General features: G+C 41.0%; 1 protein-coding gene across 3 annotated transcripts in view; it reads left to right on the forward strand.

Moving 5' to 3' along the window:
- Nucleotides 1-26,940, forward strand: part of LOC134617951 (plexin-A1-like) — a 307,268-nt gene that overhangs the window by 184,360 nt on the left and 95,968 nt on the right. For all 3 annotated transcript variants that reach the window (XM_063463038.1, XM_063463040.1, XM_063463039.1), the window contains exon 10: nucleotides 11,694-11,894. In XM_063463038.1, coding sequence (XP_063319108.1) covers nucleotides 11,694-11,894 — 201 coding nt within the window. The remainder of the gene's footprint in view (nucleotides 1-11,693; nucleotides 11,895-26,940) is intronic.

Here is a 26,940-nt window from a genome sequence, read left to right on the forward strand (position 1 = left end):
CTGTGGCAAGATCTGAAAACTGCTGTTCACAAATGCTGTCCATCTAATCTGACTGAGCTGGAGCTGTTTTGCAAAGAAGAATGGGCAAGGATTTCAGTCTCTAGATGTGCAAAGCTGGTAGAGACATACCCTAAAAGACTGGCAGCTGTAATTGCAGCAAAAGGTGGTTCTACAAAGTATTGACTCAGGGGGCTGAATAATTACGCACACCCCACTTTTCAGTTATTTATTTGTAAAAAATGTTTGGAATCATGTATGATTTTCGTTCCACTTCTCACGTGTACACCACTTTGTATTGGTCTTTCACGTGGAATTCCAATAAAATTGATTCATGTTTGTGGCTGTAATGTGACAAAATGTGGAAAAGTTCAAGGGGGCCGAATACTTTTGCAAGCCACTGTATAACCAAGTGGCTGGTGTAGTATACAGGAATATCTGTAAATGGTAAATGAACTGGTTCTTATGTAGCCGACTATTCAGAGCACTTTATGCAACTTGCCTTATTCACCCATTCACACATGAACTTGACTAAAACTATTTGCAAACCTTCAAAAGTTTATATGTGAGTGATTGCAGTCAAACCAAGTTGGACCACAACTGTTTGGAGAAAGGCTGCCTCCCACCAGGTGACCTGTGCACACTCAAACTCTTGGCAACTACTTTTATACAAAAAAAACTCCATACAGTCTCCAGCAACCACTTATTTAATAATCTCAAGGAAGTTCCTGCCCTACTTCTTCTCTAGTGTGACTTATAAGGGATAATAATCACTAGGTGTTACAAAGATATAATAGACTAATAAGATTATTTGTGTTTTGCTGCTTCTTTCTTCTTAACGACAGCTTCCTAGCACAAGTTAATGTGAGCTTCAGTAGCTGCACACTCTTGCCTGCGTCCTTTCCAGGGAAACAACTATTGTTTGGAACAGCAGAGCAAGAAGTGGTTCTGTAAGGGTTAAGGTGACTAGTGACAAGGAAGTGCAGTGCAAAAAAAAAAAAAGAAACATCATCTTCAAAATTAATTAGCCAAATATTTCCCAGATACCACTGCTGAATAAAGCAGACAGTAAAAGTCCAAGTGTTACATTGCTGAAAAATGCAGGTGCTGCACATATCAGAATACACACTAAATCAAATTGCCTGCTCCATCTGCACAGCATACGTTATTATTCTGGAGTGACAAAGCCCGTGAATGGTATTGTAGAGCAGCTGTGCTGATAGATGTGTCCATAGATATCACTTTGTTTCTGGCCTTTGTTTCACCTTCGTCTTTGGTTTTTTACAAAAGGAGAGCTTCAGCATTCTGTGCACATGTGGCCTCAGGTTGTCTTAGTATATCGTGTGCTCTATGAATACATTTTGATCTGTCTTTTTGATAGAGATACATTAAAAAAAAAGCTTTGTTAATAGTGAGAAAGTGGCAGTTTCAAAATGAGGCCTCATGAACTGTTTGTGCATCTGTGGGATAGAAAAAGATCTGTTGGGATTACAAACAGGATCCATTGCACAGCTGGTGAGCAAGTGTGTTACTTTGTGTTACATATACTCTCTAAGGACTTAACTATATTAGTGTCTAAAACTGAGACATTGCTCAACAGATGACTCTTCCGCTCCCTCCCCTGGGACATGCGGTCATCATATCAGGTCCTTTTTCTTTCTTTCTGTATGTGTGTGTAAGAGCGCTGGTCGATGGGGTCTCGCCCCTTCCTTTCTGAAATGGTTCATTGGACTGTAACGCTAATCCGCTGGGACCCTCTACACCGCGATGACCCCCTCCCAACACTCACACGCATAGACAAACACACGGGCTCCCTCATCCATCATACTCGGTGGCTGTCTGTGCCTCCGAGAGGTGACCTCATTGGTGACAGCCAGCAGCCAATCGGGGCTCTCGCCTCATCTCTGACATCACTGTAGATGTTTCCATCCTGATAAAACCAATTAGAAGTGAGGAAAAAAAGAAAGTTTACGAAATACACTATATTGTTAGGGCTGAATATAGTAAAACAAATATCACCTTTATTACGGGTTTCATCCCTTCTTTGTTTTTTTAGTTTTACTGTTTCTAAAGCAACAGGGTAATTAAACATTATAAACACGTGCTTGGTGTTTCTCATTCTTCTATGTATCCACATCACCGTGTTTGTTTTGGGAGCCTGCACGATCTTCCAAGTGTTTCACCCTTAAGACATCTTACCCCAGCAGCCAATGAGGAGTGCGAGAGACAGATCGAGGATAACAGAGTATATAGAGAACGAGCAAAGGAAGGCTGCGGAGAAGAGGAAAAGTCAATAGGAAAATGCAGCGAAGCATCGTAGACAGCTGGAGTTCATGACTGCAGGCATCATCGTGTTTAAATAAACCGCAGAGCAGGTAGAAAGTGGCGGGTGGGCGGATCAGTTCCTTGGAAGATATCAGGAGCAGAAGAGGAAAGTGAGGTTGAAAGAGACTAGGAGACAACAGTGGGGTTGGGATTGAAAGAGAAAATGATGTGTGACTAAGCCACTGGGAAATAAACACGACCTTGGATAAAACAAGTGCATCTAAACCCTTGTGGCTTTAATTATACAGGGCCTAGAGCTAAATCCCAAGAAAAAATGGTGATATCTTAAGACTCTGCAGAATCTATAGTTCCAACTCAGACCAAAACTACGAATATTTTCTGTATTTTATGCATTTACACTCGTTACGCCAGGTAAGTTGTGGGGTTTTCTGTATGTTCATTATTCTTAAGCACGATTTCTAAAGAACGCGTTCAGGGATTTTATTCAAATTTAGCACAGACAGTCACATTGACTGGAGTAGAATTTAGTGGTCAAAGGTCAAGGTCATTTGACCACCAAATTGGTCGATTCTACATTGATTGATTTTTCAAGTTTTAGTATTTCCTCTGAAATGACAGATCACCACGTATCTTATTTGGCTTTTGTCAGCCTTACCTGCCTTCTCATGCTCTGTGATCACACTGCATAAATCTGTCTCTAAGCTCTTTAGCATTTGCTAATTATACACCTTAGTTTGCCGGCTAACGCTTTGCAGTCTTTGCAAATTTTTAAAGTTTTAAAATGTTGCTATTTTTCATTGCAGTTTAATTGAAAGTGTTTGTAGAAGTTGTTAATTTTCTACTTAATGGATAAATATATTATGTGTGACTAAGTATAGTATGTTGACATATGCATTTTGTGAAGTGTGTCTCTTGTCCAGCCTCCTTCTCTTCACCCCTCAACCAATCACAGTAGATGATCGGTTCAGGGAGGAGGGGTTTCTTCCTGTTAAAAGGGAGTTTTTCCTTCCTACTGTCGCCAAGTGCTTGCTCAAAATCGGTCGTTTGATTGTTGGAGTTTTCTTTGGATTTTGGTCTTTGCCTTAAAATATAAAGCACCTTGAGGCATCTGTTGGAGTGATTTGGTGTTATGTGAATAAAATTGATGGACTGAATTGAATCAAAGCACGTTGAGACTATCTTATGTAAGTTTGGGCTATATAACTAAACCTTGGCTTTGCTATTAGAGTTATAACAACATGACAGTTCCCGGACTGTTATAGCTTTCTAATTCTCATGGAAATGTTTATTGATGGCTCTCCTTTATTCATGATTTTCAGCCACGATTTTTTTTTATCTTGAATGCCGAAATAAACTGTGCTAAAATGATGGCAGACATCAATATCGTCATTATTTACAGCAGTACCTTTTCTGCTGTGGCAGTAAAATGTAGGCAGTGATGTCATTGGTTGTTTTTGTCCTTTAATAAGGACAAACTTCAACTTCTGCTAGTTTTTATCTATATACATCCTCCCATATGTCTACCTGTTAAATCAAATATATTTAAAAACTTGGTTAATGTTCTTCCTAAAATAAGTTTTGCAACTTTAAAAAAAAAAGAAAAGGTTAAAGTCTGTGGGCCTACAGATGCAGCTGACAGAGACGTAATAGAGATTTCACACTGTTGATATGGAAGAGGAACTCAGATTAATTTCTTTCTGAAGGCTTACCTTCCCACCTTTGATCACAGTATCTGTGTATTTGGCCCCAAGGCTACTGTAAAACACTCCACAGGCCGAAGCACTAGCTTACTGAACAGAGCCAGAGGGCAAGATTTAGCTTTGGATCAGTTTGTGCGTGCGTGTGAGAGAGTGAGTGAGATGATAAATGTGTGTGTATGTGTGTATTTAGTGCATATCCATCTAGATGTAGCGCAGCCTGTGTCTCTGTGTGTCTGTATTACCAGTCTGGGAATTAGTTTGGAAAGATATAAGCGTTGTGTACGACTCCCATGTTGCAAAGCTCCTCCCCTGCCTCGCTCTGCTGGGAACTTGACCTCCTTGACTCTCATCCCCCACTTTAATAAACGAGTGTATGGCTCCCAAGACCTCGTCTCGCCTCCATATCTCCTCCCCTCCTTCCTTCTAACTTCACCTCCCTCACCCTTTCTCATCCAGTGGTTTATCACTGCTCGTCCTCTGCATCACCGTTCTTCTCCGGCTTTCGGTGCAGTAAATTTGGATCTCAACAAGGCATTTCTCTAGTTGTTTTTTTTAGTACTGATACGCAGTTTTAGGACTATTCTAAAAGAACAATGACACTTTCTTTAAGTGGTAAATATTTGACATTTTCATTCATGTTTTTTTAAATCATTATTTACTTTCTTGATCCTTTCAAGTATCCATCAACACTACACTGATGGTCATTGTAATGCTTTTTTAGCCCATTATATTAACATTATTAACATGTACTAATCGTCTAGTATGTACTTCACATTACTTTTTACAGTGTTCATCTGTTTCTTGTTCTTAGTGTGCATTACGTGTAAAAAGATCTAGTTTAGTAACACTTTTTAATAAGGATTATTAATAAATTGTAACTTGGTAGTTGATTAAACTTTGCTTAATAGTTTTAGAGTCAACAGTTAATTAATAAAGCTTGTCTAATTGGCTTTGTTTAATTAGTTTTATCATTTATTGGGGTGTAACTGTAAAGATTAAACTGTTTATAGAAAAAAAAGTGTAAATGGTTATGAACTAGTTTATCATAGCCCTGATAAGACGCATGTGTAAAAGCTGTTTTAAAGAGCGTATATGGACACAGGTGATTGGTGAGTCCATCAGACTGTGAACATGGTTTGTCCTTGTCCTTTCATCTTTCACCATTCAGTCAGATTTAGGCAAAATAAGTTGCTTAGGGTTTAGAAAAAGATGCAGGCTGCTTGTGTGAATGAGACTGTTTGACTCTTGCTGCTCCACGTGCATCATGGAACCAACGCCAAAGCAATAATAACAGCAATATTTAGGAATGAGGACTGAATCGCTGATCAGTAATGAACTTTAATAACTAAATCATGATATTATTTAGAAATCCTTAGGAACAAGAACCTCTGACACAGTGCAAACTTCTGCCAAGGCAGCTCACTCTCTGGGCAGCATTTACTGTTAAGGGAACAGTTTTGTATTTTGTATATTTTCTTTGTTCTTTTCAAACATATTTACATACAGTAAAAACACATGGAAAGTGAAGGCTTTTGTTATTTGACAATTTTACTTGACAACACTGATCATGCACTTTGGGGTCAACTTGAAGGAAAGACTTGTGTTAAATGTAAAAGTGAGGTCAAAGGTCAAATGTGACATGATATTTGGATATAAGCTATGACGTGATATTGAGAATCCCCACATACCGGTATCATTTCTGAAATGTTGCCAATACAACCAAAGGTAGTAGAATTTAAAACACAGTTGTAAAGATAAAAGACATCTTATTTGACCGTTTGACCTTATTTGAGGTCAGAGGTCAAATGTGAGATGATATTGACAACACGCACCACACTTGTGAGAATCATAGTTTTTATGTTAAGGCTTTTAGTCAATTTTCAACCAGTAAATCAGTAAGTTGACCTTGAAGACCTCGGTGGATGTAAGCCAAATTTTTAATAGATTGTTAAGATGAGCTCACTCTACACCCCTGCAAGGTTTTATCAGAATTCATTCAAAACTTTTCTGAGTTATCGTGTTTGATAGCACGCATGCAAACTGGGGGAGGTAACAGTTGCACATTGTATTATCTAAAGTTTTAGGTGTATAATTGTCCTCAGAATATATATAGCTGTTGTTGTGTTTTATCAGTGCTGAGTGTCCCAAAGTGACCCATTATTGTAAATCATGTTCAATTTCTCTGTAGTGCTGATAGGAGGATGGATGAAAAATCATCAAACGTGCCTATTTCCTGCACAGCAATCAGCCAACCATTTTTCAGACACGTAGCAGATCGATCTGCAACATTAGATGAGTGGTGACATGAACATCACTTTCATTTTGTTATTTGTTGGGTATAAAAGGACACCAGCGTGGGGTGAAAATGAGGCCAGAAACAATGTAAGAGGCAACAACCACAGTGATGAGCAGTTGGGGTTGCAGTATCGCAGCCTGCACCTGTAACCGTTTCCCGCGTTGTGCTCTTTGTGCTGCTGTGCTGGTCCACATTAGAGTAGGACATTTGTGTCAGTGTAGAACTGTCGCATGAAACTTTTGTTGCTGACTGGTAATTAAGTACCATAGTGTCTTACTTGATACATTACTTTTTCTGATTAACAACCTCGACACTGGCTATGATAGGTTGCGTATAATTCCTGAAGTAATTATTTTTATCACACAAACTACTGATCTAAACTTCAATGCTTGTTAACAGTAAATTACTGCCGTCTAAAGCTTAATTTACTGATACTTTCCAGTCTGTTTGCAGCACCTATTATAGGCTGTCACCTAGTTTTCTGATCCATTTATGCCTCCAATTTGAATTTGTGATTGGTTTAAATAAAGATTGCCTGATGGATGTACAGTTCAACCGTTTCGCCAGCAACACAATCAAAGACTGAGAAACAAAGCAACAAAGGGAGAGAGAGCGCTACAGAGAACCTAAAGATCAAGTGTGAGCGACAGGAAGAAAGAAAAGAGAGGAGAGAAGGAGAGGGATTAGAGGAATCCCCCAGGTAGAGAGATTGTTGTGTCTCATTGTGTAGAACTGCTCCGCTATCTGATGCAGACTCAGCTCTGACACCTGTCACCACTCCTAATGAAACAGCTCCCACAATCCTCTGCTCTCCAATCTTTTGTTCATTCCCGCCCTCCTTTGTGCGTGTTTCCCTCTCTTTTTTTTCTTTATTGGTTTGTGCAATTGTGCGTCTTTGTATTCTATATGTAGACCCTATGTGGGAAATGCCTTTGTATGTTTGCTGAGGGATGTGTGTGCGTATCTGTTCCTCAGAGAAATGTTGCGCTGTGCTTTTTAGTCTGACTCTGGTGCATCAGCAATAAGGAACAGACCTCAAGAGAGAGAGTTTGTGCGTGTGTGTGTGTGTGTGTGTGTGTGTGTTTGTGTTGCTGAAGTAATAGGGACCAGTGAGGGCAGCAGGGAGGCACAGATGTGAAATGGCATGCATTTGTGTGTGTGGGTATGTGTGTGTTTGTAAAGATTGGAACAGATGCCTGATTGTGGTCCTTATGATGATGACAATGACTCTTGTTTCATCTAGTCCATCCCCAAAATACACTCCTTCCTTTTTCTCTTTTTAAGTTTTATTAGATTCGAGCAGGAGTTCATTAGCAGCCAGTCACTATGTATGAATGCTTAAAATTACAACTGTCAGCCTGACTAAATGACAGCCTGCTTTACTGGGCTCCATGGCATCGGCTTGAGCGATTCTCTGTCTTCTCCCTTTCTGATTTCTTTCCAAATGTTCCCTGTCTGGAGGGGGAAAAAAAACCTGTTCGTCCCCGTCTCCTGCCAGGCTTTCAATAGTATATCCTGTTTGAACCAGCCACACCAAGATGGGGATACTGTGGCCATGAAAGGACCACAAATGGTCAGCAGCAATTCATAGTTTACACATGACATCTGAACTACTGGGACACGGCCACCCGGTGGGCAAAAACAGCACTGGAGTCCTTTGCTCTCCAGCCATCATTTGAAGATCTTCAAATTTAACAGATAGTTAAAATGCCAGATAGTTACTGTGCACGATGCACTAATCAACATTTATTTACAGCTGCCAGAAGGCTGTAGAGTATGGCACCAAACTGTGAGTACAATTCTTCTAACCTTGCCTTACAGACCAAATCACACCAGTCCCTGCCTCTCCACAGCAACCCAGGCTGTCAGTGGTGGCTCATTTATTCTGACATTGGAAAAATACTTGGTCAACTTTACTGTTATCACAAGACAATGTGACAAATTAATGCTACCGGAGCTTTTATGGCCCTACACTCTAAATGTCCCAGTCAACAAAACTTAACATTTACGTGTGGTAGTTTGTGTAATCTAGCTATGTAACACTTGCGTTTGCTTTAACGATGAACAATTTCTTGTTCTTTACCTCCCACATGGCGGCGTTATTTACCCATCCAGATCAAATGTATCTGTCATGTAGCCGTGTATGGTGAGGAGTTCTCTACGAGATACATAGATGTCACCGAACTGAAGCTCTGGGAAAGACGTCACCAGTTTCAGGGATTTCAATAAAGCTGTCAGGGCAGAATATGACTCACAAGTCAACAAAATTCATAGTTTCTCGTCTTGCAGTACTACCAACTGTCCACTATTGGCCATTACGGAGTGATGTTTTGCCCCTTGGGTAGGGAGTCAGTCACATGACTGAAAACTATGGATACTATCCATTAAACAGATAGGCTTTGATGTTTAAGTCATGGTCTCTTGGTACTAAAGGGACCCACAATGTGCCCCTTTGTATCCCCCCGACTCCATTATACCAGCACCAGCAACTGAACTACTGATCCAAGGCAGGATGGATCCATGATTTCATGTTATTTACAACAAATTGTCACCCTGCCATCCAAAAATCGTAGTAGAAAATAACAACTGTCTATTGTTAAGTTCCGGTGAGCTCATCCCTAAGTTTCCTGTTCTTACCTGATACGTGTGGCACCTGGTGGTGTTCCCTTGATGTAGCCCACCTGCTTTAAGGTCAGATGTGCTGTGTGTTCAGAGACACTCTTCTACATACCTTGGTTGCAACAAGTGGTTCTTTGAGTCACTGTTACCTTTCTTTTTATTCAAGTCTCGTTTGGAATCGAGGATTTTTTTGCAGAGAGAACTGCTGCTAGATATTGTTATATTTTCGGTTCATTCTCTGTAAACCCTAGAGATGGTTGCACAGGTAAATCCCAGTTTCTGAAATACTCAGACCAGCCAACAACCAAAGTCATTTAAATCACCTTTAAATCGCCTTTCTTCCTCATTCTGCCAATCAGCAGATAGTCTTGACCATGTCTCCATGCCTAAATGTTGCTGCCATGTCATAGGCTGATAAGATATCTCCAAGAAGTGGTTGAATAAGTGTACCTAATATTGTGGCCAGTCAGTGTAAATTATCTCCAGTAAGAACATGTAGCAGACAATAGAGGTTTTTGCTTAAAATGGCTACTTGTTGTAGTTTGAGAAAGATGTATATGATAACAACCTTGAGTTTACCGGGTGACATTTTTCTTTAAGTAAATATTTAGATGATAGAGTGTGCAAAAAGCTTAATACCATCTGAAAGGAGCACCATAGTCATCACAATCTCCTAGTTCAGTTGTGATGAGTGGGCAACTTGCAGAACTGCAGTTTTTGGCACTTCTGTGGTTCATTTTTCAGTCACTGGAGATGACTTTGATTAGAAAGTAATTTACAGTAAGGGAGAAAAACCAAAACAATTAGCTCCAGCCTGCTAAAAGCTCAGCGCTTTTGAATGTAAACACACTTTCTTGCTGTGCGTGACGTTCCCAATAACACCTAGTCATTTCATTCACTGCAAAATAAATTTTACGGCAGCTTTAAGAGCGTTATTAACGACACAACATAATGCCTTTCAGAGTTACACTGGGAAGCAGTACAGCGGGTCATAATTACTTTATGCTTTCCTCGTTTCTTGTCATCTTCTTTTCAGCATCGTTCAGCTTTCTTGTTCACTTCTGAGTGTTTTATCCGCTCTTTGGACTCAGGCCATAGAATTTTGAACTACATGTGCGATGAATGCGCTGTAGATTCACTCAGCATAAACCCGTATGGAGTTGGTGCGAGTCACCTCTGGCTTTGAGTGTGCGCCATATTTTTGTGAAGGGAGCTGAAGAGTCTCTTGGTGCCATTATGTCCAAATTTCTCTCCTCTTTCAGCATCCTCTCTGCCGTTCCCAGGCCAATCTGCAAGTCATTACTGGTGTTCCATTAGACAGTGCCCCAGCACAGAGCAAACTCATACTGAGATTACTCTACAGACATTGAGGCTGCCAGTGTGCTTTCACTTCGACTATTCATCCCCGGTTTAAAATAGCATGCAGCTCCCACTGATTTATCAGCGCACATATAAACGTTTGCCATCCTAATAGGAAAATTATAGCTCGCTCGATGGTGCTTAAACTGGAATAAAATTTCATTTAGACATTGTAGTTGGGTTTTTGGATGGCCTTATTATTGTTTACCCCGATCGCCGGATGAATACCGAACACATTAGAAGGTATAAGTACTTTAAATGTAATTACAGACTTTATGATTTTGCAAAAGCACTTTTTTTTAGCCTTTCACACTGCACACAGTGTCTTAACAAGTCAGAGCTTTTTCAGCATGTTAGAACAGTATATTATAGTTGAATCACTTTAGCGTTTTTAGCAAGCTGCTTTCATCGGGAAGGAAAGTGTCCTAGTGATGGAGCACGTGGCTTAGAAGCAAATGAAGTGGCACCGGTCCTTAAATTTGGATATGATGACATAACTGGATCTCATTTAAACTCAAACCGATAAAAACTAATTGAAATACATATATAAGATGGATTCCAGCCAGCAGCTGTATGCTGTTTTTTGGGTTTGGCTGAACAGTCACTTGGACATTTCAATTTGCTCAATTAATTCAGTGCGAGGCTTTTGTTCTTGCCAATTTTTTTTCTTTTCTTGTTGATTGATGAGAAGCAAAACGCTGCCGAATAGGAAGAGCCTCACAGTCATGTCCCCTCTGTAATCTGTTAGACCTTAGTGTGTTTTACAGTGCAGCATGGTGGAATTAGTAATGTCCGTGTTCCTGGGAGATGCTGCCTCCGGCTCTCAATTTTGTCCACACAGAAAGAATTAGAATATCCTTTGGTGGATTCTTTTTCCGGCAAAAACACATGCCTAATATCCATAAAAGCCTCATTAATATGGGAAAGGGGGTTGGTTCCAAAATGGTACTCTTTATGACAAGTAACTGCTACGTTCAATATTCCGTGTTTCATAAATGGTGTGGTGGTGGTGGTGGTGGGAGGAGGAGGGGGATCCTCAGGAGTGTTGGTAATTTGTAAGTGGAGATTTTAGGCTGGTGAATTTTCAGTGAGAACAAAGGAGGCTGGGCTGCATGTGGAATCGTGTCTAATGGGGTTGGGTGCTCTTAGGGAGAAAAAGAAAAGGTTTCATAATTACGGTCATCAGGGAGTTGTGACAGATCCTGATGCCATTTCTAATTCATAGTTTTGATTGCAATAAAGAGTAATTTTCCATATCGTGGATCATGTTCAGTATGTCGTTTTTGGGGAGTTTTTTGCCATTACTTAACAGCTTTTTTTTCTCTGGATCTGTGCAGCAGCAAGGTGTTTCACCTAGATCTGCAATTTAACTAAAATGTTCTGTCACATTCTCTGCTTATTATTGTCTTTGTAACTCCTTTTTTCCTCATCTCCAGGAGTGCCCTCAGATCCTGCCCTCCACCCAGATCTACATCCCTGCTGGAGTTATGAGGCCGATCACCCTGCTGGCCCAGAACCTGCCCCAGCCTCAGTCTGGACAGAGAAATTACGAGTGCATCTTTCACATCCAGGGCAACACGCACAGCGTCCCGGCTCTGAGGTTTAACAGCACGAGCATACAGTGTCAGAAGACCACGGTAAGCATTGAAGCACGTAGCACACACGCACATTCGCATGTGGGGAGGCGAAGTTTCCCAACACTCATTTCTGGACAGCCGTGCTGCTGCAAACCAGCGATGTGGGGCAGGAAGACTGGCAGTAATAGACTGGTAGAGCAGAGAGCTGAACTGAGGCATATGGCCACAGGGACTGACTGTCGCAAAAACCACTCTCTCTTCATTCCCACTCCTCACTCCAGCCTCTTAGCCTTCAGTCAAACTGTCAGCACTAAAAGGGGAGCGACCGCTCCGGCGCTGTTAATTTCCCGGGCTCCAATCAGGGCAGGAGGCAGAGGGGAGGCGTTTTTAACGACACCAATTATGACTTAACTTAACGAGACATATGATTAACATGCAAAGCGCACGCTGCGGCACTCACTCACTCACGCTGATAGGTTCAATAGCGAGTCCTCTCAGTTAAAAAGGCAGCAGGAGCGGGCGTGCGGCGCTGGCAGCTTTGCGGGGCTGCCTTTTTTTCAGCCTGTCACACACTTGTCAGCGGCTGCGGGTCATTTGCCGACTTCTGCATCGCCACTGGGCTCGAAACGCGACGCTGATTTGCGGCCGCTTGCTGTTTTTGAACTATACAGCGTCGCCCACTTTCTCTCCACAAAGGGAAGAGATTGAGCTTCAGTGCTGTGATCCTGGAAATCGGTCTGCCTCTGATGTTGGATGGTGACACAAAAAATAGTTCTGGGGTATAGTATTGAAGTTGATTTGCAGATCGTAATGATGCCTCCTACAGTTCTTTTGTGCTGTGGAAAGGTAATTTCCGCATATATAGTCACTTGTGTCTCTATAATTGCTTCATGCAAGTGAGGTTCTTTTAGATTTAGCTTTTTGAGCCGTTATTACTGGTTTCTGGCAGATTTGTCCTCGGTGACCCGATAGTTGAAAGCCTATTGAATAGAGCATGAGCAAAAATACTAATTGCTGTGTGTCTGCTTGAATATTTAAATGACCTGGTCAATGTCAGAAGCTTTCTTTTGGATTCAAATTCATTTTGAAATTACTTTTACATTTCTTGGAATGAGTTGAGACTTCTATTGTTGACATTATAAGACATTTATATCTAAAAATGTGTTATATGTATAATGGTGATTATTTTTTATTTTCATGTTCAGCTAAATAATAAATATTACCCCACAAAATTCTGTCATCAATATATTAATGAAAAATAAAAAGTAAAATAATTTATTTTTACAGCAGTAATTTGTTTTCAGAGAACTGATGATCCAAGATTCAACATCGAGCTAGGGTAGCTAAGCCAGACATTTGGTTGGTATCAAAATCTGCATTCGTAACTCCATCATTTAAAAAAATAATCCCAACACCAACAACTGAAATGTATCACAAACCAGGACAGAGCTTTCACTGTGCTTTACAGATGCCTGTAGATGCTCACTGTTGTACCTCTGGCCTGAACTTCTCCGTTTATTTTTGGATTCACTAGAAAATCTGTTGCCACTCATTTTCAGTTCAGTTCTGTGATTAAAGAAAACAAAAGAAAGAAATTGAAGAAAATGAAAGAAAAAGCAGGCAGAGTCCAAAGAAAACCTTCAAAGGACCTTCAGAGAATCTGGAGAACTATTGATCAAAACTTCTTTAAAAATTACAAAAAAAAAGTCTGGCTCCAGGGAAGGAAAGGAAATGAGGCGTGGCTCAAGACTTTTACACAGCACTGTATATTCATGGTTTTCAATTTACAAGTACCAAATACATTTTACATTACCTTTTTTATTGAACATAATATTTCTATCAAATGCAGTGGATACAGATTTTATGCAGCCTGTTTCATGGTTATTAAATGTAAGCATTTAGCATATATAAACATGTAATTTAGGCCTTGTAGTTTATATAGTTTCAAACGTTTAAGTATTCTCACATAATGATTATGACTTTTGACGTTTGAGTTTATCTGCTGTCACCATGAAATTACTCCAAATGATTAATTTTGCACTTTTAATTCATGGTTACACAGAAACTGCCAAAGTGTTTCCAGGTAAAAATTCATGGCATTACATATCAATTTTGTTTTACAAGACAATGGTGAAAAAATGGGAATTGTTTCAAACCTAAGTATAATTTATTATAATATAATAAATAATATAACATGGTATATATATATAACTATATAACAATATGAACAGTGATCATTTTTAATGTCTTTTTAAATGTATTTGGTTGATATAGGGCTAAAAAGGAAAACATTAACCCAGCTGATTATTCACATTCACTATTTTATTATTGGCTGGTTAGTGTGTAACATCCTGTTGCTAAATGGGTTTGCCTTATTAGTATCTTTAAATTTGTTTCCCTGTTATCACCGTGTGTTACTGGCCATTTATACATAAATTTCAGTCTAATATTACCTTTACCTAATGTACCGAGCTATTACTTGGTTAGTACTTGGGTAATTGCCTGGTACACACTTCAACTTTTGACCCCACTATTTTCACGTTTTTAGCTCTAATAAACATTGCTGCTCTTTGTTGTTCAAATAGGATGGATATCTGTTATGGGTTTTTTGTTCACTCTGTGTTCTGAAAGCCTCCCACACCTCTGAAACCAGCACTTACTCCAGGAAATAGCAGTTTGCATCCCCAGCGTTTGATAGACTCAGATACATTCATTACTACACCACTACTGCTGCTGCTGTTGCTGAGAGTTGCTGATTCTGGAGGACAGAGACCTTCCTCAGCAAAACTATGATTCACTGGCAAAACCACATGGATATACACACACACACACACAAACATACACACAAGTAACGCTTATCCACATGCATTTCTTTTTTCACTCCTCGGTGCACTTTAATGTGTTGTAAAAATCTCAATGTTATCTCTGCAAGAGTCAGGAAGCATAGGAAAATACAGGTCTCAACACAACTTTGCAGCTGTTGATGAAGCTAGACATAGGAGGCCGAACTGTGTGTGTGTGTGTGTGTGTGTGTGTGTGTGTGTGTGTGTGTGTGTGTGTGTGTGTGTGTGTGCGCCTAGTGAGGAATCCTCCATTTCTCCACCTCCCCCCCGCCTCTCTGCTCGTCAGGTGGGACTGTGATAGGATCCAATTAAGGGAGCTGTAGATAAAATGATGATGAATTGCAGTGGTGCGGTAGACTGACGGACACAAACATACGCACACACTCAAACACACATGCGCCCGGCAAATGGAAAAAGAAGGAAGCAAAAAGACAAAGAATGAGGGAGCCAAAGAGGAGGTGAGGGAATTAGGGGGAGACAATGACGATGCAACAAAGAGTTTGATGGAGGAAGTGAAAAGAGGGGAGCGAGAAGAATAAAGAGAGACGGAGGACTAAGCTCAGCACGCAGACTAAAGGGAAACAAACAAATGAGGGAGAAACAGATGGAGACAGGATGTATTTGGAATATAAAAGATGTGCATGTTTGAGAAAGTAATTCTGAAAGAAAAGGAAATCATGAGGCGTGAAAAAGTGAAACTGCTGAGAGTAACTAGAACAGCAGAAGGTGGAAGGACATTTGGGACAATAGGGATTGGTTACAAAGTTGTTCAGCCATGCAGGGCTGGTTTTCAGACATATCTATTCAGCTCAACAGTACTGTACTCACACAGCTGTGTTAACTGTTTAAGGAGCCGTGGCAGTTTAAACGTCGCAAACTCGCTTTGACAAAATAAGTCATTGCAAAACTGGTATGGCAAACTATATATAGCCTTGGTAAAATCTCTGCATGCTTACACTCTTGGATATAGGGATAAAGGACAGCCTTCAGTCTTCCTGATCCTTTTGTTCTCCAGTTGCCCGCTGGGTTTTCTCCAGCTTCCTCCTACAGTCCAAAGACATGCATGTAAGGTTAGTTATTGATTTTAAGTTGACTGTAGCTCCAGATTTAAGATAGAGAGAGCTCTGAGTTGTTTTTAAGACTAGAATAGCTTTACAAAATCCAGTCTATTCCCATGTGAGTGTAGATTGAATTGATCAGTTGTTCTACGATGATATTCAATTTACAAACTGCAATTACAATTGCAAAGCAAAAGCAGTGCAAATACCCTCTGTTCGTGTTACAATGGCAGTACCAGCATGGCAGGCACTTTTGATAACTACCAAAATGGCATGGCAATCACTGATTTTTCTTAGTCGCAAAGAAGTTGCTGTCCTGTTTTTCTTGTGTGACTGAGGAGTTTCAGGGTACTGCACCAGTGGCAAGCCATCTCATTACTAAAGGTACATTCAAATCATTTAAGAGTGTTGTATCTTTGTTAGTGGCTTGTTAGGTTACAGTCGATTGGCAAACAGCTGATTAATGCACAGGGGCTGAACCAAAACAGAAGCGTTCCCCAGCATAGAACTAAAACAACATGCTGAAAGACAGTAAAAAGGCTCAGCTAAAGTGCACATAACTGGGGAGATCTGTGGCTTTTCCTTCACAACATATAAAGTCATTTGATATATTTTATTAATGAAATATGTCGTGGTACAACTTTCATGAGATTAATAACTTTTAAACACACAGGTGTTGTCTTTGTTCCAGTTGTAAATGTTTGTGGGGTTTGCTTTACTGTGATATTTTGTGCATAGAAAAAAATGAGAATGGAAACATAAATAGAGAGAATCACCAAACAGAAGATCTATCTGTGATTGAGAACCTGCACTCCGGCTAGCATTGTCTCCAGTATTCTCTGTAGGGATTTTGTGTATATGTATCACAGCTGGCTGTGACTGGGATAGTAGAGGGTAATAAATCACAGAGAAAATTAGCCAGCAGTAGATGTACACTCATCCATTCAATCTTACTGTCTCTTTGTGCATTATTTAGCCCCTCACCAAACACTGAAACATTGAACTTGCATACTCAAATACATGAGGGACCTGCAGTATGCGTTGGTGCACACTGAAATATTCACAGGAAAACACATGGTGGCGTGCACATTCGCACACAGGTGCAATGCATGCAGGCTGCGGGGATACCTACTGGTTTGTTCATGGACAAACACACACACACACACCCACGCATGCACACACAGAGCCTCCCCAGGGGTTTGCAAGCCTAACGTGAAGCAGACATATGGAGATTCTCCACATGATCCTCTTCCTAATCATGTGGAGCAGACGGAGACTGTAGCATCAGCAACAACCAGCAACCTGCTTTACATGATTTATTACACTGACACACATAGGCTATCAAATGTTGTGTGTGTATAGTTGTGTGTATTATCTTCCTGCTATAAGTATATGCATCTGGCACAGTTCTGAGCAGCACAGTAAATTTTGGGAGGATGACAGACTGTGTTCAACTGAATGTTCACGGTCCACAAATTGGGCTAGCCGTAAGAGAGGGGGAGACTTTTCCTAACTTTCACAAATATAACTTTGTTATAGAGTGCACAGCTAATACCTTTGCAGTGCAATGTAGTGTAATGATTTCGTCCTGCAGTGCTATATCATAAAAATATTTTTGAAATGCAACTAATTTGCTAAGCTAATCACAAAGTAATGGGTGTGTCCTTCATTCACAGAGGACTGTAAGGAGTGGCAGAGTAGGTGTTTTAGTAGTAGTGATACTGCAGTATGGAAATAAACCTAAAAACCTGCGCTGAATATCTCAAACAGGTAAAATAGTAAAATATGCTTAAATCAAAAATAAAAGTCCTATATCAGAAAAATTTATTTATATCATGATTGCTAATACCATTATATCACTCCATATTACCATAGTATTTATTGCTTTATATACAGTAGTCAATTTTTTGACAAGTAGTGCCTGGTCTAATCAATAACAATACATGCTATGTTTTAAGTAAGAATATACATGCATATATGTATATGGAATATAATAAAAGATTTTTAAAAACTACCTCCTATTTAAAATTGATAAGTATAAAGTACTCCAAAATAAAGTATTTGTATGTAATTAACTTACTGCTTACTTAGTTTGTTCATTTTTGCAGATTTTATATTTTTATTTATATCTCTATATTATTTTAAACCACTTTGGAGGGGTTCAGTAAAAAGAAATGCAAGTAAAGTTTTATTTTTAATCTTTTTCTGATTATTATTTTGGAGTTAGATCTACTTCACTTACAAAAGTTTCAAATTTAACAAACACCTACTTAACTTCTTAATTTTCACATAAATTTAAGTGAGATCCATAATTGGCAGTTGCAGCTCAAGTTATTGTGCTGGATGCAGTGAAAAACAAATTGGATCACTTCTGACTTTCAACTTGAATGAAAACAATAAAGAGGAGAGTTACACTAGACAAAGTTCAGCAAGATGGCAGGGCTTTGTGTATAACCCCCACTTCAGTAATGAGTAAACCAACAATCTGTAAACCTACTGCACCCATGTTGTCACAGGTAAAATAATCTAACATTAAAACACCCAGTTGTCCATGCTTAACTAAGAGTAAAGCACTGTGTGATTAAACAAACTGTGCAGTTTAACTGAAAAACACAGCTCCATAGGACTGGCTACTCAGCCCCCACAAACCTCCTTGATATGCACCCCTCAGGATCCTACAATAATTATTGTAAACTCCAGGCTATAACAGTTGACAGCAGGACATTACTATGATTCTGTGCTCAGTAATATTGTTTTTATTGTAAAAGGTAATGTTCCAAGCAGTGAAAATATTCATCTAGTTGGCAGTTCCTCCCACTTATTATGTTGCTACAAAATAAATTAAACAACATATTGTTTGTTGCCTGAGTATGCCTAAAAAGCTTAGTTTGGCTACATAAAAACACCTTGATAAAGAAAAAATGCACAATGTCTTGTGTTTTGAGGAGAAATACTTTTTAAATAAAGATGACAACTAAACAATTCACTGTACGGATACAAACTTGATTTTATATTGGTAATATCGCTATTTTAACCTCAATATATGTACAGTACCTCATATATATATATATATATATGTATATATATATATATATATATATATATATATATATATGCATACACACACACACACACACACACACATACATATATATACAAAAAAAAAACCCCACCCATCTCGCCCCTGCGGGCGGTTTATCCTTCAAGCTCGGGTCCTCTACCAGAGGCCTGGGAGCTTGAGGGTCCTGCGCAGTATCTTAGCTGTTCCCAGGACTGCGCTCTTCTGGACAGAGATCTCCGATGTTGTTCCCGGGATCTGCTGGAGCCACTCGCCTAGCTTGGGAGTCACCGCACCTAGTGCTCCGATTACCACGGGGACCACCGTTACCTTCACCCTCCACATCCTCTCGAGCTCTTCTCTGAGCCCTTGGTATTTCTCCAGCTTCTCGTGTTCCTTCTTCCTGATATTGCTGTCATTCGGAACCGCTACATCGATCACTACGGCTGTCTTCTTCTGTTTGTCCACCACCACTATGTCCGGTTGGTTAGCCACCACCATTTTGTCCGTCTGTATCTGGAAGTCCCACAGGATCTTAGCCCGGTCATTCTCCACCACCCTTGGGGGCGTCTCCCATTTTGACCTCGGAACTTCCAGGCCATACTCGGCACAGATGTTTCTGTATACTATGCCGGCCACTTGGTTATGGCGCTCCATGTATGCCCTGCCTGCTAGCATCTTGCACCCTGCTGTTATGTGCTGGATTGTCTCAGGGGCATCTTTACACAGCCTGCACCTGGGGTCTTGCCTGGTGTGATAGACCCCAGCCTCTATGGATCTTGTGCTCAGTGCTTGTTCCTGTGCTGCCATGATTAGTGCCTCTGTGCTGTCTTTCAGTCCAGCTTTGTCCAGCCACTGGTAGGATTTCTGGATATCAGCCACCTCCTCTATCTGCCGGTGGTACATACCGTGCAGGGGCCTGTCCTTCCATGATGGTTCCTCGCCTTCCTCCTCTTTCTTGGGTTTCTGCTGCCTGAGGTATTCACTGAGCACGCTGTCAGTTGGGGCCATCTTTGTGATGTATTCGTGGATGTTTCTTGTCTCATCCTGGACTGTGGTGCTGACACTCACCAGTCCCCGGCCTCCTTCCTTCCGCTTAGCGTACAGCCTCAGGGTGCTGGACTTGGGGTGAAACCCTCCATGCATGGTAAGGAGCTTTCTTGTCTTTATGTCAGTGGCTTTTATCTCCTCCTTTGGCCAGCCTATTACCCCAGCAGGGTACCTGATCACGGGCAGGGCGTAGGTGTTGATGGCCCGGATCTTGTTCTTACCGTTCAGCTGACTCCTCAGGACTTGCCTGACCCTCTGCAGGTACTTGGTGGTTGCAGCTTTCCTAGCGGCCTCTTCATGGTTCCCATTCGCCTGCGGGATCCCCAGGTACTTGTAACTGTCCTCTATGTCTGCAATGTTGCCTTCTGGTAGTTCAATTCCCTCAGTTCTGACTACCTTCCCTCACTTTGTTACCATCCGACTACACTTCTCCAGTCCGAACGACATTCCAATGTCATTGCTGTATAGCCTGGTAGTGTGGATCAGTGAATCGATGTCTCGTTCACTCTTGGCATACAGCTTGATGTCATCCATGTACAGGAGGTGGCTGACAACCGCTCCGTTTTGTAGTCGGTATCCGTAGCCAGTCTTGTTAATGATCTCACTGAGGGGGTTCAGGCCTATGCAGAACAGCAGTGGGGACAGAGCATCTCCTTGGTAGATCCCGCACTTGATGGTGACTTGTGCTATGGGCTTGGAGTTGGCCTCTAGTGTTGTACGCCACATCCCCATTGAGTTCCTGATGAAGGCTCTTAGGGTCCTGTTGATCTTGTACAATTCTAGGCATTCCAGTATCCAGCTGTGGGGCATTGAGTCATAGGCCTTCTTGTAATCAATCCAGGCAGTGCACAGGTTGGTCAGTCTGGTCTTGCAGTCTCGGCTGACTGTTCTGTCTACCAGTAGCTGGTGTTTTGCGCCTCTGGTATTCTTGCCAATCCCTTTCTGTGCCCCGCTCATGTATTGACCCATGTGCCTGTTCATCTTAGCCGATATGATGCCTGACAGGAGCTTCCATGTAGTACTGAGGCAGGTTATTGGTCGGTAGTTGGAGGGGACCGGTCCCTTCTTGGGGTCCTTGGGGATCAGGACCGTCCGACCTCCGGTTAGCCATTCCGGGTGTCTCTCGTTCATTTGTGCTGCCAGACGCTCATGGAGTGCAGTCAGCTTCTTCAGCCAGTAGGCGTGAACAATGTGAGGCCCTGGTGCTGTCCAACTCTTCATACTGGAGACCCTTTCTTGGATGTCTGCCACTGTGATGGTTACTGGACCCTGTTCAGGGAGGTCGCTATGGTCTGCCCTCAGATCCACTAGCCACTGAGCATTGCTGTTATGGGTTGCATCCTTCTCCCATATGCTAAGCGAGCCTACCGCAGACATGAGCGAGACAGATAAATATGAAGGCAATATGAAGGCATGCCGGCTCGGACGTCGCCCGGATCAACAAGGTCCGCGTCAGGTGTTGAGGGCACCCTGACGACAAGTGGGCTACTGGAACAAGAAGGCATCGGTGGGCAAGAGACGAAAACAGGGCATACATATATATATATATATATATATATATATATATATATATATATATATATATATATATATATGAACACACACATATACACGTTTTGTTCAGTAATCACACTTTAGTTACAATTATGTCGTTACTTGCAAGACAGTTACCTACACGGCAAGTGGGTCGGAAGAAACAAAGAACATCAAAAGTGTCTTTTGCTTCCCGCACACTTGGGCTACAACAAGCTGATTTCAGTTTATGTGGAGGGAGGACAACAATGGTAGAGGGGTCTTAAACTTTTTGGGAGTGGCTATGTAGATGTTACTGTTGTTTTTTTATTGCATGAAAAAACAAGTAAACTATGAAAAAAAGTGCAAACTGGCTTAATGACAGAAATGACCACGTTATCCTGCTATCACAACAGCAGCTATTTGCAAGCATCTGCACAGGTAGCATGCTAACACAAAGCTAGCAAAGAACCCAGCGTGATGTTAAAGCAATAGTTGTGCCATGAAGTGATTTTCAGGAATTGCCAAAAAACTGTTGGCCATATTTAACCTTTTGTAAATGACTTGTTGGCCGTTAATCTGTCAAACATATCTTAAAAATATCTCATGAATGATTTAAAGTAATTTTGAGCCAGAAAGAACATTACCACAACATGGACATGGGTAGCCCGACAGCCAGAGCCTTAAAAGTGGACAAAGGCAGTGATGAGCAGTCTTCACTGTCACGGTCTAAGATATTATCCATAGTTTCTGTTATAATCCTTAACTTTTTTCTCCCTTTGAGTTACAGTTTTGGTTACTTTTTCTCAGTGCCTTCTGCGATCCCACTATCTGCATTCAATGGTTTGTCTAAAGTGACTTTGTCATTCAGTTTCTTCCTGTTTTATTTTGAAGGTGGCTCTCTTTGCTTTTACATACCTGCTTAGTTCCTTTCCCCACCCTCATTATGGTCTTGACTGAGTTCTCCTGTGCCTTATTATCCATCTTCCTTTAGTGTTTATTTAGTCTGTGTTTTCTGCTTCGCTCTTTGTCAGGTTGCTGGGTATAACTGTTGTTCCTGTGTATTCTCTCTCTCTTAAGTAGCCTACATTTACTTTGTTCTTGTTCTGCATGTAATCAGGTCAGCATTACATTTGTGATAAAACGTGTTTGCTGACGCTAATTAACTGCACTTCCATGCACACAGTGTTTACAGTAGCCTGTATACCATACATTCTCTGTGATCTTAATACTGGGGAAATTAGTTGTATCATCCATTAAAGGGGATACGGCATCTATTTTCTTCAGTGCAAAAGCCAAAATTAAACATATGCAGTTTATTATTATTTGATAATCCCGTATTAAATTGGGTAGAACTGTAAAGGAGGACTTGCTGAGTGTGTATGTGTCTGTGTGTGTGCACTAGTAGTATATTTTTAACACATACTCAGGTATCCTTCAACATGACTAATTACATGAGTATGACCTGCACATGGACACAGACACACAGACACACACACACATAAATGTGTGCATGTCTTGCTTTTTCTAGCTCTGCCCCCCTCACCAGCCAGCTGCTCTGTTTCGTTAACATCAGCACTTTTCGGTTCCTCAGACGCTCGCATGCTCCCTTGGTCTCCCTCTCTCTCTCTCTCTCTCTCTCTCTCACACACACACACACACACACACACACACACACACATACAGCCCATATCTATTCATACAATCCATAGAGACATGCAATCCATGGAGACGATTCATGTAGCAAGAGAATAAATGAGTGCAGAAGCAGATAACGAATGAACCTGAGCCAGGCTGGTGTGTTACTGTAATGAGGCCAGGGACGGCTTTGTGCTCACCTTGTACTTTTTACACCTCCTCCCCTTCCCTCTTCTTTTTTCTCCTCATGTCACCTCCCCTCCCTCCCTTGTCCCCTCTCATCGCCCATCCTCCTCTCTATGCCTCTCTTGTCCCTTATCTCCTCCATGGTTAAACTTCTCTTCCTACCACTGTCCTCTACTATTTTTTTTTCTTTTTGCCCCTGTTCTCTCCCTCTTACTCCCCCACCTGTTCTTCTTTTCCTCTCGTTGTCATCCCATACTGACTCTCATCGCCTTTCCTCTCTTTATTCTTTGCCTCTACATTGCTGCCCTTGTGTCCTTGTTAATCCCTGCTCTCCGTTGCTAATACCACTCCTCTCACTTTCCCCTTATCTGCTCTTTAGCTTCTCTCCATCCACCTAACTTTCATCTACCACATCCTCTTTTTTCCTCCTCTCCTCTGCTCTCCTCCCTAGGGGGGGCCTACACTGAGAGTTGTCTCAGGTAGATTAATTACATGCAGTGACATGAAGGAGCTGGCCAGAGGCTTTAGTAATGAGTCTGATTACTCATCTCCAGCAGCTCTGTGCACTCAGGGGAGGAAAGTCGGGACAGTAGGCCAGCAGAGGGGCCTCTCAGTAGGGAAAGAGCAACTTTCACATATGGGGTTCCACCAGTACACCAGTGTTTCTGGCAGCAGCAGTACCACCACTCTGAGATGGAAGAGTCAGCTACATGCTTAAACCTTATCTCATGTTACTTAAATAATCTGACTGTGTACATTTCTATTAAGTAAGAGAAAACTTTTCAGTCTGAAGTCATTATCTTTGGCATTTAGAAAATAACAACAACAGCAAAAAAATGCTGGCTACTTGTTTGTGTATCGCTGCACTCGGTGATTAAATTAGACTGAAGAATGAAGAAGTTCTTCAGAGCAGCATGGCAAAGACACAAAAGAATGATTGAATTCAGGAGAACTTGATAATCACGAGAACAAAAGACAACAATCATTCCTCGTGAAGCCAAGAATGTGGTTTTGATTTTTTTTGTAAGAATTATGATAAAAGTAATGTGATGTTTTGCCAACTAGTAAAAAACAGTCATTTGGAGGGCAGGTTAACTTCTGACATTCTTTTTTTTGTTAATCAAGCATTTTGATTTATCTGAGGAAAAACATGTTTATTAGGTTATAAAACCCATTTCTTATTAAGTTATTCTTTTTACTGGTTTTCACTGTGGTGCAGGTTGGTTGCCAGTTCTTCTTTGATGGCATCCTACATATAGACAGTGACAATCAAACATTATGTGGCAATAAATTTTGTAGACGAGCCAAAGCGATGTAGTATTTTACAACTGATATTGATATTTGGTGATTTAAGTATTTGATATTTCGATGGAGGCATTTTTTAAAAAAATTTATTACCTTTAACATTTAATATGAACAATTATTCATGAGTCTTCTTGTATTCACGATTACTCATTTACTTTCTGCCCAGCTCAGCTGCTTGTTGCATTTGTGGTGTTCGAAAATGAAATGCATGTTACCATCAAGGAAGTTGCATTGTGCCCTCTGGTGGATAAACTATGCAACATTCATAACAAAGTTGAAGGGTGTTTCTCACATCTCTTCTGTCCTTTTTAAAAATATATTTTATCGGCTATTATAAATGTTGCTACTGATATATCAGCAAATAGCTAACACGGGCTGATGCATCACCCAGCTTGTATTCTACAGGAAGAACATCATGAAGGATAGAACAAGCATCAGTTTCTGTTGTAGCCCCTCCCATAACCACTGACATCACTGGTTCCAACTTTGATCCCAGTAGTATCGTGACGCAGTGGCAGTTTCTCAGGTTACGCCACGTAACCGCAGAGAAAAGCTGTGACCAGCGTAGCATTGATTTGATTTGATTTACATTCCTCTAACAATGAATCCTAACAACTCCCCTGATTAACGATCTAGTCCAATCAGCAGGCCAAAATATAACTGGTCCACTGCTTTTCCATTGTAACACATGTGTCTGTGTACCTGATGACAGTCCCATCAAATTTAGCTCTACTTATCTTCAGTGTCTAACGAGTAAATATCATTATTTATTTGAGCATGGTAACCTCATATTGTAAACATCATATTAGGATTGACATTAGCTTTACAGTGTGGGTGTGTGAGTAATGCTAAATTGCAGTTTTTAAAATGGCAAAATGTGCATAATTGGATTTTGATTTACTAAATTTTTTGAACTTCAGCTTTTCAGGCCCTTGGCATACCTGTAGTTTAATGACTTTATTTCTAAAGTGGTTTTAGCTTCCTCCTCTGCTGCTTCTGTCTCTTTGTGTTTCCTCTTCTCCCCTGGCTTCCATCTCCCCTCCTGTCTTATTTTTTCAGCGTTAAATCAGCTTACCATTTTTCTGGGACTCCGGAGCGTCCCCCAGGAAGCGAGTTAGACAGTGGGTGATGCTCAGTGTGACTGGGTGGCACGTTGTCACAGTGTGGTTTGTGTCAGCATTTTAAACCATGTGACAGCATGAATAAAGCATGATGTGGCGGGCAGCGGGGTGGGCAGAGACTGACAAGGGAACAAGCCTGCCCAGTGTTTTGGGGAAGGCGGACAAGTCGAAACTCTTAAAGTTTAATGGGGGCCACGCTGCAGAGAGAAGAAAGGTAGTGTATGGGGATGTGTGTGCGAGTGGGCCGTGTGGTTTCATTGGGTTTCCATAGACAGTCCTTCAACCAGTGGGATGTAATAGTGTTACTAATAAAGTCAACAGCCTACCTCATGCATGGTGCGTCAGGGTCACATTGAACTAGTGGGAAGGGAATATGTTCAGTCAGCCTTTTCTTTGTGGCAGAAGTGCTTCTGGTTGAAGCCCTTCTCTCTGGAGCTGTTGACCTCCCAGAATCCTGTGGTTTCATTGATTCATTGTTCATCACATCATCGTATTGTCTCAATAAAGATCCAGAAATCCCACATTTTTTCTTCTCTGGCTGCTTACAATGTTCCCTTTGATTTTTTTCCCCCCGTGTTTGTGTTTTTCTTTTTCCTCAACTTGTCCATGTATTTCATCTTTTTCATTAGAAGCATAACTGAAGCTGTGACTACTCTGAAATAAACAGATTTGCTTTGATAAAGGTTAGTATGTTTGTATGTTATTGATTTTACTCTTTATAAAAGATTGTCTTTGAGAGGTAAATGTAAAGCAGTCATATAACCCCAAAATTCATGCCTACAGTCTTTAGCCTGCCTTAAATGGACACTAGGGAAGTTTGTATCATTGATTGTACAATGTAGTGTCGTGGCTATAGAACAAGGGCGCATTCGCATTTAGTTTGGTTCCCCATAAGCTTTTAATTGCTTTCACTCTGCAGTTCTGTCAGCCTCAGGATACAAATGTGAATAGTGGGTTGTACAACCAAATCTGGAAAAAGGATAATTGGTTTTGCTGGTGACTTCTGGCAGCTTTCCCCAAGTAGATGAAGTCATAGGCAGCGGAACAACTGGAGTAACTGTCTATAAGTGAGCAGAAGAAAAGGAATCCTGTGGCCAGAGATGGAGAAGAAGGACACTAAAAGTAGATCAAGAGCGAAGCCCGGACAAGTGCTTCCTTGATGGAGAGAATTTTGGGGATTGAGAAGGTTTAAAAATGACACTAGCAAAAAAAACCTGCTCTTCGCGACAAAACAGCATTTTTATTCTTATTTTAAAACACTCAAGTATCACATTATTATTTCCTTCAACCTCCTCCCTACAACAAGTATGAGGTCCTGAATTGGAATAAAACAGA

Source organism: Pelmatolapia mariae, linkage group LG20, assembly GCF_036321145.2.
Source record: "Pelmatolapia mariae isolate MD_Pm_ZW linkage group LG20, Pm_UMD_F_2, whole genome shotgun sequence".
In the NCBI taxonomy this organism is placed as follows: domain Eukaryota; kingdom Metazoa; phylum Chordata; class Actinopteri; order Cichliformes; family Cichlidae; genus Pelmatolapia; species Pelmatolapia mariae.